Source organism: Sitophilus oryzae, unplaced genomic scaffold (assembly GCF_002938485.1).
Source record: "Sitophilus oryzae breed Bouriz unplaced genomic scaffold, Soryzae_2.0 scaffold_1590_pilon_pilon, whole genome shotgun sequence".
Classification (NCBI taxonomy): domain Eukaryota; kingdom Metazoa; phylum Arthropoda; class Insecta; order Coleoptera; family Curculionidae; genus Sitophilus; species Sitophilus oryzae.
Window position 1 is genome coordinate 1,588,632 of NW_022146270.1, and position 13,791 is coordinate 1,602,422.

Here is a 13,791-nt window from a genome sequence, read left to right on the forward strand (position 1 = left end):
TAACGAAAATTTGACTCAAAATACCAAATGTGTGGTATCAAATTATTCGTAAAAAATGCGTTTTCCAAATATGCTAATGAGCCACCCTGGTTCCATTTGAAAACATTGAGATATGATTAAAAATACGATTTGGGCATTTTTTAACAGACCAGTACAAGACACTAAAAACATTAGACGATCCAATCTATTTTTCCAAGGCTCCTTGATTAAGAATTAGTATTTTTAACGTAGCCATGGCACTCTAGATTGAAATTTGAAATACGATTTTTTATTAAGCGAGAATGTCAAAAGTTGACATATTATATGTCATTTTATTCAGAATGTCATTTTCTGTCGAATAAAGTAAAAAAATACCCAGGGTGCCATTTAAAAATCAAAAGTTGTAGTCATTTCCGGTGAGACAGGAAGCGACCAGAAACAATTGAATACGTCAATCAATCCTAAGTTATGTCATATACTAACATACCAAATATCGTTTTTATATCTGAAAAAATAAAAAAAGTTATAGGGGTGAGCCACTTTTGAGACGCACCCGGTATAGTATAAAGCGTATAAAATAAGCGTAAATAAAATATAGAAACACTCTATGTATTGTTTTCCCCCTTCTACATGCAGAATTAAAAAAATAACATTCTTTGTATTTAAAATATTCTTAAACTTTTAACGGCTGGATTAACGGTTTAGCAGTTATTAGCGTTATTATATTACATACGGTTCTTTTCAACAGTAAATTTTTATAATAACCACCTCGTGATTTTTTGCCTTATATTTTACTACTCAAAAAGCCATATGCAATATAGAACCGCAAATACCTGCAAAACGGTTAAAAATATAGGAATACTTTCAATACAAAATATGTTAGTGTATTATTTCTGATATCCAAAAGAAAAATATAATAAGGCTGTTCTATTTAAAAATATTGAGATATGACATTTTAAACATTGCAATGTTGACCACGGCATAAAAAATATAAGGTATAAGAAAATCTGAGGTTTCTATCACGGATTTATTTTGTTACCCTTCGTGTTTTTAACCACTTTTCGGAAATAGTAATATTAAACCAAATTTTACTAAATAAAAAATTGAATTGCAACACCGCATAGTGCTTCATATACAAATAGTGTACTATATGCAGAATTTTAAGCTGAATCCAATTATGTAGAGAAAAATGAGGGATTCAATTTAAAGAAACTTAAAACCTCACCATAACTTTTTTTTGAGACACTCTGCATACAACAAAATATTTTGAGGATATACACCATTTTAAACCATGCAACATCTGCATAAAACTGGTTTTCATATATATGTGAACAACGATGATATTAGACTTCCTTGTACTAATGGACCACCCTGTATATTAAAAAAGGATAAATGGTTGAATAAGTTATAAAGCAAAGAGTTGTCCCTAAAACTTCTAGGTCTCCCATAACCCCTTTAGTTACCACTATATTTATACTTGCCTGTGAGCATATACAATTGGCACAGCACCATAAATTGCCATTGTGCTATCCAGTTCATATTCAAACACATCTAAGTTGTAAAGTCTAGAAAAAAATATATATATCTTGTATTGGCTGGTAAAAATGTAAATAATCTAATAAAAATACTCAAACAAAATTATATGTTATCATAATATATATATAGGCTTGGTACATTTCAACCAATATTTTAAAATTCCGACAGCAGCGCTCGGTACGCCAAAATCAGAACTGTGCGGCTACTTTATTTCACGCCGTCCCGGTTACAATGCTGATCCCATTGAAATAACATTGAAATCGTGGCTGTCATAATATTTATATATTTTGGTTTTTACTAGTGCAGTATATTGAAACTATAAACTTCCCAAGTACGAAGTTCCACAAATACAAACTTTTTTTACAAATGTCGAGGTGAATTAAAAGGTTGAGCCAGGTAATAGCAATCAAAACCTGCCGTAAGCCGTAGGCGTGTTTTGATTGCGTCGGTTAATCTCTGGGGTAAGTTTATTTTTAGATTACACGAGAAATACGGCGCGCCGAATAAGGTTGGGATGCATAACTACACCTCCCTGAACAAAGTTTTAGAGCTTCTCAGCTTTCACACACCGCTTTGATCAAAACAATATATCCATCACATAATCAAAAAATAAACAGGCATATGAGGATAAAATATAATTTGATCAATATTAATGGTATACTTTATTTTAATCAACTATTGCTTAAATGTTTTATGAACATCTTCTAAAATTATTATAATTATGTATCTTTATAAAATTGTGTTTAGTGGTGGAATAACTCGAGCGAGAGAGAGAAAATTCGCTCGAGTACTCGATTAATAACCGATTATGAATGAGCGATGCAAGTGACGAGTACCAAGCGACGAACTAAAGCGATCCTAGAATGAAATAGATTGAAATCCGATTTTAATGTGACCTACTCGATAAAAAGCCGAGCGAATTTTCTACATACATTGCAGGTAGCAAATTTATACAACGCCGTATATACCGGGTGCTATAACTTTTTTGTTTTTTAGATAAAAAATGAGATTTGGTATGTTAGTATATGACAAATTAGGATTGATTGACGTATTCAATTATTTTCTGTCACTTCCTGTTTCACCGGAAATGACTACAATTTTTGATTTTTAAATGGCACCCTCGGTATTTTTTTACTTTATTCGATAGAAAATGACATTCTAAATAGAATGAGGTATCATATGTCAACTTTTGTCATAGTCGCTCAAAAACAAATTGTATTTTAAATCTTAATCTATAGTGCCATGTCTGTGTTAAAAACACTAATTTTTAATCGTCTAATGTTTTTAGTGTCTTGTCCTGGCCGATTAAAAGATGCCCAAATCATATTTTTGATCATATCTCAATTTTTGGAACGAGGATGGCTCATTAGCATATTTCGAAAAAGATTTTTTTTACGAATAATTTGATACCACACATTTGGTACGTCGAGTCAAATTGTCGTTATGCACCGCATATTACAATTTCAAATAAACCATATGCGAAAATGTCAAAAGTTGACAAGAGATATGTGATAATACCGAATAAACTAAAAAAATACCGTCGGTGCAATTTAAAAATCATAAGTTGTAGTCATTTCCGGTGAAACCGGAAGTGACCAAAAACAATTGAATATGTCAATCAATCCTAGTATATGTCATACATTAACATACCAAATCTCGTTTCATCTGAAAAAATAAAAAAGTTATAGGTGTGAGCCACTTTTGAGACTCAGCCAGTATATTTATCCGTTGCGTATCTGAGGGACAAAATTTTACGACCTACATCGACAATGCTTTGAAATAAACTAAATTAAGCGATCAAGCGAATCGCTTGCTGCTTACTACTTGCCGTTCATTACCGAAAGAATATGTGCCCTGCGCACGCAACTTACTGCTTGGCGCTTGGCGTTAACGAGTACTTACAACTTACAACATGGGACGGCGGAAAACCGTATTTTTAAATACGAGTGATATATCGCTCGAGTGATCACTCGGTTATTGCAATCGCTAGATACTCGAGTACTCAATTATTGAAATTAATCGGTTTTTCCCATCACTAATTGTGTTATAGCCAAAGAGCCAAAAACAGTAAAACTATGATCGCTACCGTAGATGAACTCATCTAAAAGTTTTATTAGCTTCAATAATGAATTATAATACACGTTAGACCTTCGTTTTACGAGATTCTGGGGTGGTGGCAGCACCGTCATCGGAGAATGCATCAAGCCTATAAATATGAGAATCATTGAATAAATTGAACTTAAAATATCTGTTTGACACACTATTGCCATTTCAACAACATATGAGTATAAACGGCGTATAAACCAAGTATGCTATGTATATTCTATATTTAAAATCTAGTGTAATTCTATACATCATCTACCTGTATGGGTCTAAATTATTTTGCTGAGTTGTTCTAAGAGCTAAATGATCACCATGTTCTGGTAAACCATAGACTCTTTGGGCATTTGGAAATGTAAAATCACCAGCTATAAATATAAAATTGATTAAAATTGATTAATGTATATAATAAACACATGTACAGGGTGTCCCACTAAGAATAGCTCTCGGCTGTATCTCGGAAAGTATTAGCCGTAGGGGCTGCGGAAAAAAATATTTATAACTAAAGAGGCTATGAGAAATTGCTGGAAATTATTTTCAAGTTTGTAGAACGACCGCTAGGGGGCGCAACTGCAACAAAAAATAAGAAAATGAAGTTTTTACACCATTTTGCCTAGATAAGGTGTACTAATGAATGTAATGTAATAGCTTCATAATCTTCAGTAAATTTTGAATATTTTTTGTTAGAGTCATTTTCCCCTATCTACCAAAATAAAGTGATGGGGGAAGGTTAGATCTGTTTTTATTTAAATATTAATAACTCTGGACTGGATGATCGGAATCTAACGGCGAGGGCTCGTTTAAAAGAGCGTTTTTTACTCTATATTGTACCATATAAACAATAATAATAATCTTTTGAACGTAGACGCTAGGGGGCGTTGTCTTACAATTTAACAAACATTGCGCGTTTTTTCAAAAAAATTAAATGCAATAGTATATGTAATTTTAACTGATAGTAAAGAGTAGTAAAAGCTTAAAAAGTCAGCGAAAACCGCATATTGATATCTTCTTTCAAACCGAAGATATTAGCAAAATTATAATAAATACCAAAAAATAAGCCCTTAATTACCTTATTTTTACAACACGGTATCAGTAGCCCTCTTGATCATGCCCATTCCAACAACAAACAAAAAAAAGTATGATAGAAGCAGTTAGTTTATTTTAAAATCGACGAAATATCAGAATACCATAATACCACAGGTATTAATATCTAATAATTAAGATATTAATAACAGTGAACAAGAAACGATGACTCAGTGAAGTCATGGTAGGCTTTGGAAAAAAGTTGCTTTTCACGTAATAGTATAAACGTCAAATTGTTATTAGATCAACATTTTGATAGTCTTAGCAGCGTTTTTTATCTTTTGATTGCTTTTTCAAAATGCCAACAACTTCAACTATTTCAAATAATAAAGGCTTGGTATTATGGTATTCTGGTATATCATCGATTTTAAAATAAACTAACTGTTTCTATCTTATTTTTTTTATTAGAATGGGCATAATCAAGAGGGCTACTGATACCGTGTTGTAAAAATAAAGTAATTAAGGGCTTACTTTTTGGTATTTATTATACTTTTGCTAATATCTTCGGTTTGAAAGAAGATATCAAGATGCGGTTTTCGCTGATTTTTTAAGCTTTTACTACTCTTTACTATCAGCTAAAATTACATATATTCTCGTATTTATTTTTTTTTTTGAAAAAACGCGCTATGTTTGTTAGATTGTAAGAAAGCGCCCCGTTCAAAACCTTATTATTATTATTTTTATGGTACAATATAGAGTAAGAAACGCTCTTTTAAACGAGCCCTCGCTTGTTGGATTGTGATCATCCAGTCCGGAGTTATTAACATTTATATAAAGATAGATCTAACCTTCCCCCACCACTTTATTTTAGCAGATAGGGGAAAATGTTTCTAACAAAGAAAATCCAAAATTTACTGAAAATTATGAAGTTATTATTTATAGTACTCATTATCTAGGAAAAATTCTGTAAAAATTCTATTTTCTTATTTTCCATAGCAGTTGCGCCCCCTAGCGACTGTTTTACAAACTTGAAAATAATTTCCAGCAATTTCTAATAGCCCCTTTAGTTATAAATATTTTTTTTCCGTAAGCCCTACGACCAATACATTCCGAGATACAGCCGAGAGCTATTCTTAGTGGGACACCCGGTACTTGAACTTTACCTATAGCTGAAGGTCCCCTTGGTTTAGTATCATGATGTGTTTTAAAATTCTCCTCCCACGCACCGGGATCATCCTGAATTTGTGGATCTGTTGCTCTGCAAAGAATACATAAGAAATATATAACACAATAACTTTTTACATACAGATTTTTGTCACTGTAAAAGCGTGGTCTGGAATTTAAGGTGTAAGACAGTGACGGAGAAAAATTAGTAAAAAATCAAAGTATTAAAAAGAGAAAAATATATGCGGTTTTGACAGCTGCTGAATTTAGTACAAATGTTAATTGGTTCTCAGGCGTGTAGCCCGTGACACAGCGTAGTTTTGAACTAATCTGAACAAACCTATGAATAATTATTTTTTTTTGTATTTGCAAAGAGTGACTGCAGATATTTTATTCCGTATTTTCAAACAACTGTCTAACAGAATCGAGCGTTATTAAATAGCTTATATATATTACCTTCGTTTATTATATTTTAAGTACGAACCGGCAACGCTGTATCCCGCTTTTTATTTTATTTCTCTGTCTGTCAACTGGTCGTATATATTTATCTCTGCCATATGCATTAAAATACAGACCACGGAAATGAAGCGACCAGTGCTGTACATACTAACCCTTCATCTGGCTTGGTTCTGTAATGCTCAAATGCAAAAAGCCCTTTACCATTCAAAATGGTAACCAAAACATCATCTCTATAAAATTCAAGCTTTAAAGGTTTTGCTGTCAAAGTAGCTTTGTTATTTTCTGATTTTACTGTAACACTGTCCTGATCTCTTTGTAAAACTTCTAGTCTAAAAATGTTTTAATTATTATATTTTTAGTAATTTTGCCTTAATTATCTATACTTAGCAACTTGAGGTTCGCCATTTAATGCAAACTGAGGCTTGTATCTTGGAAATAATCCATCTATTTCGTCTACAGAAACTCTAAAAACATTTCCAACTATCGCTGTCAACGTTAATTTTAAATTTGCATTAGCGACTTGAGTGTTTTGTATCCCAACTTCAATAGCATTCTCAGTAATTTGTAAAGATGATAAATCAGCTTGATATACACTATCACCTGCTTGATACTTTCTTAAACGCCTATAATAATTTTAATTATTAGATTATTTAAATCTGTTTAAGAAGTGTATGATCCGTATCACAGCTTAGTCAGTACCAGCCGGCCAACTTGTGATTAAAATTGAAGTTTATCGATCCTACCTAGATATTAGCTTATTTTGTGTCAAAAGCCAGATTTTAAGCTTTACTGAGGCTTTGTATACCTATAAAAACGATCGAGATTGGTGTTCTAACTAAATCGCTATGTATTTGACACGTGGACTCTCCAAATCAGGCAAAGTTGGATAGCTGGGTGCTGAATAAGATATGATCAGGTAATCAAAAAATTATAAAATATATTAAAATAGAATAACTTACCGACAAAAACTACTTTGCTCGCATGTTTTAAAATTATTTTTATCGACTGCTAGAACTATATTAATAAAACATATTCCTAATAATAGCGACCTGAAAATAAAACAATCAGCATTATACCGTGCTGGCAACTTTTACTTTTGGGTCGGCATTTACATGTGTGGAAGTAAATCGCATAGGGATCTTATTAAGTAGGAGTGAGAGAAATGCGACCGATAGACGCGACGCGCGACGGTGTGCTGTTGCGGCGTTGCCGATACGCCTTTCCCTATCAAGTAAAGTAAAATCACGATCGCAAACCGCTTATTTTTAAGACTTTTTTTCAAGAGATAACTAGATAAAATCATTAGACATGTTTCTGACCATCTGAAATGGAATTATAAGGATATCGTTAAGGTGTCATTTTTTTATAACGAGAAAACGTCAGTAATCGCGATAATTTAAAAACTCAACTTTTTAACACATAACAGGCCATAACTCAAGAACCACTTTAGATATTGAAACTTTTTTTTATTTTCAAGATAGGATATTTTAAAATATGTTTACATAAGAAAAATTCGATAAGGTTGTTTTTTGCCATTCAAAAATTGTAAACAATCCATCCATTTACTTTCAGAGCATAGCAATTTTCAGCAATCGTGTAATTTTTTTATTGATAAAGATTTTCACATACTGTCTACAAAGAAAATACAGCAGAAATATTAACAAAGTTCTTGAAAAAACTACAATCTATTATTTCTAATAGATTTCGAGATATCGATTTTTGAATTCAGAGTTCTAATAGCGCGACCACTATCGAACACCCACTCAATTCCACTTATTTTTACCAAAAATGCAAGTGTTTCTAGCTTGCACTTAAAAAAATTCAAGCTATAAGGAAAATTACAACGACTCGTTAATAAATAAACAAATTAATTATCACGAGACGTAATTAAATCGTGAAGCTGAACGCATGACGTGCACCTTTCCCTAGAACTGTAAGTACTGACAGAGGTATTGATTGGATCGACCGGTCAACTGAGAAGTGTCTAGCTCTAGCAGTCAACTATTAAGCTTGACCAATCAGGTTGGTTAGCGTGGTTATTTGGAGAGTGTCTATTCATTTCTGTTTGTCAAAACCTCTAACGTGATTGGTCAGGCTTAATAGTTGCCTGCTAGGGCTAGACACAAGTGTCAACTGCGACAAATCTGCTATATCCCCTTCCACGTCTCTTAGGCCCGGTTGTACCAACGAAGTTCACCGACAGATCAACTGTGAACGACGATCAAAGCAAAAAATGCGTTGTACCAAGCCTGAACGCCGTTCAAATTGCCCGGTTAACTGAACGGTGACATTAGGCGGTTCAAGCGTCGTTCAGGGGTAGACATAACCTTATTATTTGACATATTCCGCTTTTCGTTGTTTTGATTATCGTTTTGTTTATTGTTCTTAAGATTTTTCGTAATGGATCCTTTATTAGGTGAATTAACTGACGACGAAGACTTTTTAGAATTAGTGAGACAGTGGTGAGACATCATGAACGGCTAAGGAGACCACAAACAGTACGATTTCGACCAAACAATTTCGAAAAATGGAATGACGTGGATTTTAAAAAAAGATTTCGACTTGCTAAACCTATTGTGAATTATTTAATAGAGGAAATTTCCGGTTTAATTGCATCTAAAACAAACAAGTAAGTTTAATTATGTATATTTACTGTATCTTATTTAAGCTTTTATTTTTAGAAATCATGCTTTAACACCAGCCGACATGGTATTTATCACATTACGGTTCTTAGCATCAGGATGTTTTCTACAAAGTGTTGGTGATATCAGTAGTGTAGACAAGTCTACTACGAGCCGCGTGATTACAAAAGTAACTAGAGCTATAGCATCTTTAAGCAAGGACTTTATTAAAATGCCAATGGGAGTGGAAGATAGAAATTCAAAGGCACAAGGTTTTTATAATATTTGTCGCTTTCCAAGATGCATAGGAGCAGTTGATTGTACGCATGTGAAGATACAATCTCCTCAGGGGCAAATGCAGAGAATTACCGCAATAGGAAAGGATTTTTTTCATTTGTCCAAGCAATTTGTGACAGCGATTTGAAAATATCTAACATTGTGTGTAGATGGCCTGGTTCTATACATGGTTCAATGATTTTTAGAAATTCTAGAGTAAAGGCTGAGTTTGAAAATGGAGTATATGGAAATAATTTATTACTAGGGGACAGTGGGTATGGAGTAAAACCATACCTAATAACCCCTTTGGCGAATCCAAGAACGAGGGCTGAAAACTTATTTAACGAAGCTCAGATAAGAACAAGAAACCCAATAGAAAGGTGTTTTGGTGTACTAAAAAGAAGATTTCCGTTCCGAAGAATCCGTTTAAATGTTGATAAAGTAGAAGCAATAGTGCTGTTTCCGCTGCTGTTCTTCATAACATAGCGTGTCATTTTGCAGATTCAACACCATTAGTAACTGATGAAATTGAAGCGGAAATAAACATTGGAAATAATATAGGAGAACATGTTCCAAATGACTTGGGTGGTATAAATAATAGTGTTAGATATAGTTTAATTAATGAATATTTTGAACCACTGTAAATATGTTATTTTACGATATAGAATATATTGCTGAGTATTAATTATTTACATCTAGAACTAATTATTTACGTCTAGAAAATGTTTCAATATTATTTTACTAAAACATTCTTAAAATGTCTTAATGTTTTAAAGTCAAAATAACTTGTTAATTAATTAAATTGTGATTATAATTACCATAAAATAAATTACCATTACATACTCTTGTATATATTTTGATGTATGTATATAATATTTTTTATTGTATGTATAGGATTATTTTTATATTTTTGATAATTCTGATTATAACTAGATAATTAAATAACAATAATTAATAAATTATATTAAATTAATACAATTCAGTATACTTGTTGTTTGTACTAGATATGTAATATGTAAAAGAAATAAAACGATATAATATGTATGCATATTTTCAAAATTCATATATATTGTGTGTTAAGTGTTTATATCATATTTTTTAATAATTAAATATTTACAGAGTATTTATTGGTCAATTATTTTTTTTATTAGTTCCTTGCTAAATTTTAAAAATTTAATTCTCTCATCATGCTCCCTTTCTTGCTGCTTCATAAAGGCTTCATGCTTTTCTTGCATTTGAGACATTTTTAAATTGTGCTGCTCTAGGAAACATTTCTTTTGAAGCTCAGCGAGTTCAATTTTTGAACTACTCCAATCTGTTAATTTTTTTGTTAAACCCCTTACATACCCTCTAAATATAGATTTCACTTTATATAATAATATAATATAAAAAATAAGGTATGATGTACAGATGTATTAGCTAGAACGTCTAAAAAGTAAATGAACGAATCGGTCAGCCGCGAACAGGTATTAAAAAGTCGTATTTTATGGCAACAGAAAGGAAAAAAGGTACCATAATTTATATTTTGGGAGAACCCGCCAATCAATAAAACAAACTTTTAAAAGCATTTACGCCAACTTATATAAAAACTCCAAAATTTACTGTGAAATTTAATACCAACATAAGAAACTAAATATTGATCGACGTTCTACTGAACGCGAGTTGGTGCAACGCAATCCAAGTTCAACTTTGACCAACAGATCAGTTGAACTCTCGTTCAATTTATTTTGGTACAACCGGGCCTTAGCGATGTGCACAGTTTCTCGATTTATTTCATACGTTTGGCAACGTGTTTACTGTCCTCTCTTTGTTCAGTACATTATAAACGCATTGTACTCTTCTTACATACGGAAATCTCGACCCAAGACTAACCATTGCCAGCCCTTAGTATTGAGTCTATATAAAGTGTCGTATGATCGAAAAAAAACGGAGTCCAGTTGGCTTGGAAAAGACGATAACCATATAATTTTACAAACAAAATAACAGTGATCTTCATTAACAAGCCATCTCTGACGCCGTTTTTTTCGATCGTATGGTATATATCAGTAACAGATTATTACTGTAATAATAAAAAAATAAATAAATAGTAACTTCATCGTTTTCTGTTTGGCACATAACCAGGGCGCAACTAGGGGAGCCCCCTAGTTAAAAACATATAGAAAAATTGAGACATAGCATTATAAGAATCGCAATGTTAGCCGCACCATAAAAAAACAAATGGAGGTTGCAATTTAAAAAACATAAAAAACTTACAACTTTATCATGACTTTTTTTGGTCTGTATACAATAAAATAATTTTAGGAGAGACACCTTTATGTTCACCTTATTTACGTGATGCACATTTATATTAAACTTTTTTTCATATATTTCTCAACGACAATATTGGATTTCCTCGCACTAATGACTCCCTGGTATAACTGTCTATAAGAGAATAATTTTATAACTAGGTCACAATACTATTGCATTTTTTAATTGATATATGTATAATGTATTACCTATACAGGGTGCTACAAATTCGAGGTACGAGCATTGGTATTTCGGAAACCGTAATAGATACGAAGATGGTTAAATTGGGGTGTTCACCAAGATGCCATCAAAAAAGTTTTAAAAATTTCAAGGATTGCTGAGTTTTTTGGAAACGTATTTTTTTGAAAACTAATTTTATTTTTTCCTGTCGTTACTTTTTAGAAAATCAAAGAACTAATTACACATTGTCATAGCCACTTTATTAGGACTATCTGACAGTATTTTTAGATTTTCAAATTAGCTGATAGTTTGTAAGATACAGAGGCCAACTTAATTTATTTAAATACGGACCTGCATTTTTTATTTCAGATTTTGAAAGAACTCAGTCTCCTGAGTACAATGATATGCCACACTTTATACTTTTTTTGTTTTTGGTACCTTAACAGCAACAAAACTATTTAATTATTATTTAAAAAAATTTCAAGGCCGACTCTGTTTTTTAAATTATTTAATCTGATTATATTCATCGCAACAATATTGATCAATGCTAATTAACACTGAATAAGGAAAATTGAGCCAATTGAAAGATTCAAATAAATAATATCCAGATCAGCAATTTAAAGATATTATTTTTAACTTTTCTTAAAAATCTTCTTGAAATTTTGAGTGTACGATCTAATAATTTGCATAATATTAATCGTAGTTATTATAAATAAATTAACTTCTACAAACTAGTTTCTAATGCTTTACATAGTCTAAATGTTCGAAATGGTTACCACCCTCCTTATTGCACAAATTTACTTTTCGTTCAATTTTATTTATAGCTTTCGAATAGATCTTCTTATACTTTCGAATGCATTTTGTACTCGCTGTAACTGCCGAGATGTGTTGATTTCACTTTTTTGTAAAATTTGGACCTGTCGAATTACTTGATGTCATCAGACGGTCCAGGTACCTCGCTGGCCATTATATTGCTCCGCCATTTCCAATTAATTCATCTTCCGGGGAAATGATTTGATTGTTTATATTACATTTTATTTATATTATTTTTTATTGTTTTATTGCACTTGATTTTCCGTATCCAACCCACGTCACTGTTAAGTTTGAAAGCTTATCAATATTGTAACGATGAATATATTAAATATTAAAAAAAGACAGAGCCGGACTTGAAATTAGTTTAAAAAATTGTGTCCAAGTTTCCAAAACAAAAAAAATATTAAGTGTGGCATATCATTGTACTCAGGAGAACGAGTTCTTTCAAAATCTGAAATAAAAAATGCAGGTCCGTATTTAAAAAAATTAAGTTGGCCTCTGTATCTCACAAATTATCAGCTGATTTGAAAATCTAAAAATACTATTAGATAGCCCTAATAAAGTTGCTATGAGAATCTGCAATTAGTTTTTTAATTGTCTAAAAAGTGTCGACAGGAAAAAATAAAATTAATTTTCAAAAATACCCGTTTTTTCCAAAAAACTCAGCAATCCTTGAAATTTTTAAAACTTTTTTGTTGGCATCTTGGTGAACATCCCAAAGCGCAACTTTGCCTCAATTTAACCATGTTCGTATCTATTACGGTTACCGAGTTATCAATGCTCGTACCTCGAATTTGTAGCACCCTGTATAAGGTATTACTTTGCTACTTTAACCTGTAGATATTTTCCTATTAATTTTTTACTGCTGACTATTTTGTATTGTTATTTGGGAATAAAGAATCATTATTACACCTGACAAAAAAAAACAGCTAAAAAATCTATGAAATTATTCCAGAAAACCACTTAAAATTTTGTATTGTTATAAAAAACACATAGATATCAACGAGGATATCAATGTCACATAAATAAATCATAGCATCTAGTTGTAATGCATTGAGTTATTGCAAAAAGAACTACTCTTCCTTAAGCGGCCAATATTAAAGGCCAAAAAACAAATAATGGAATGGTATACATACAGGGTGATTTTTAACCTATACGCATAACTTGGGAAATTATTGCTGATGACAAATAATGACTAATAATGAAAAAAAAATGTTAGTAAAATATTTTTAGATCCTGAAATAATTTGGTTTTTTTTTTCACAAAAATTTATTAACTTTATCGGTAAATGCACATTCAATTTAATGGAATTTACGTTTTTTGTTTTTATTTCAAATAGTTTGTTATCTCCGTA

At 31.7% G+C, this 13,791-nt stretch overlaps 1 protein-coding gene across 1 annotated transcript in view; it reads right to left on the reverse strand.

Moving 5' to 3' along the window:
* The window catches only part of LOC115879909 (neutral alpha-glucosidase AB), a 40,856-nt gene that overhangs the window by 25,616 nt on the left and 1,449 nt on the right, over nucleotides 1-13,791 (reverse strand). Inside the window, exons 2-7 of the mRNA XM_030896957.1 lie at nucleotides 7,221-7,310; nucleotides 6,645-6,884; nucleotides 6,414-6,590; nucleotides 5,802-5,896; nucleotides 3,878-3,983; nucleotides 1,461-1,544 (exon numbers count right to left, since the gene is read on the reverse strand). Coding sequence (XP_030752817.1) covers nucleotides 1,461-1,544; nucleotides 3,878-3,983; nucleotides 5,802-5,896; nucleotides 6,414-6,590; nucleotides 6,645-6,884; nucleotides 7,221-7,310 — 792 coding nt within the window. The remainder of the gene's footprint in view (nucleotides 1-1,460; nucleotides 1,545-3,877; nucleotides 3,984-5,801; nucleotides 5,897-6,413; nucleotides 6,591-6,644; nucleotides 6,885-7,220; nucleotides 7,311-13,791) is intronic.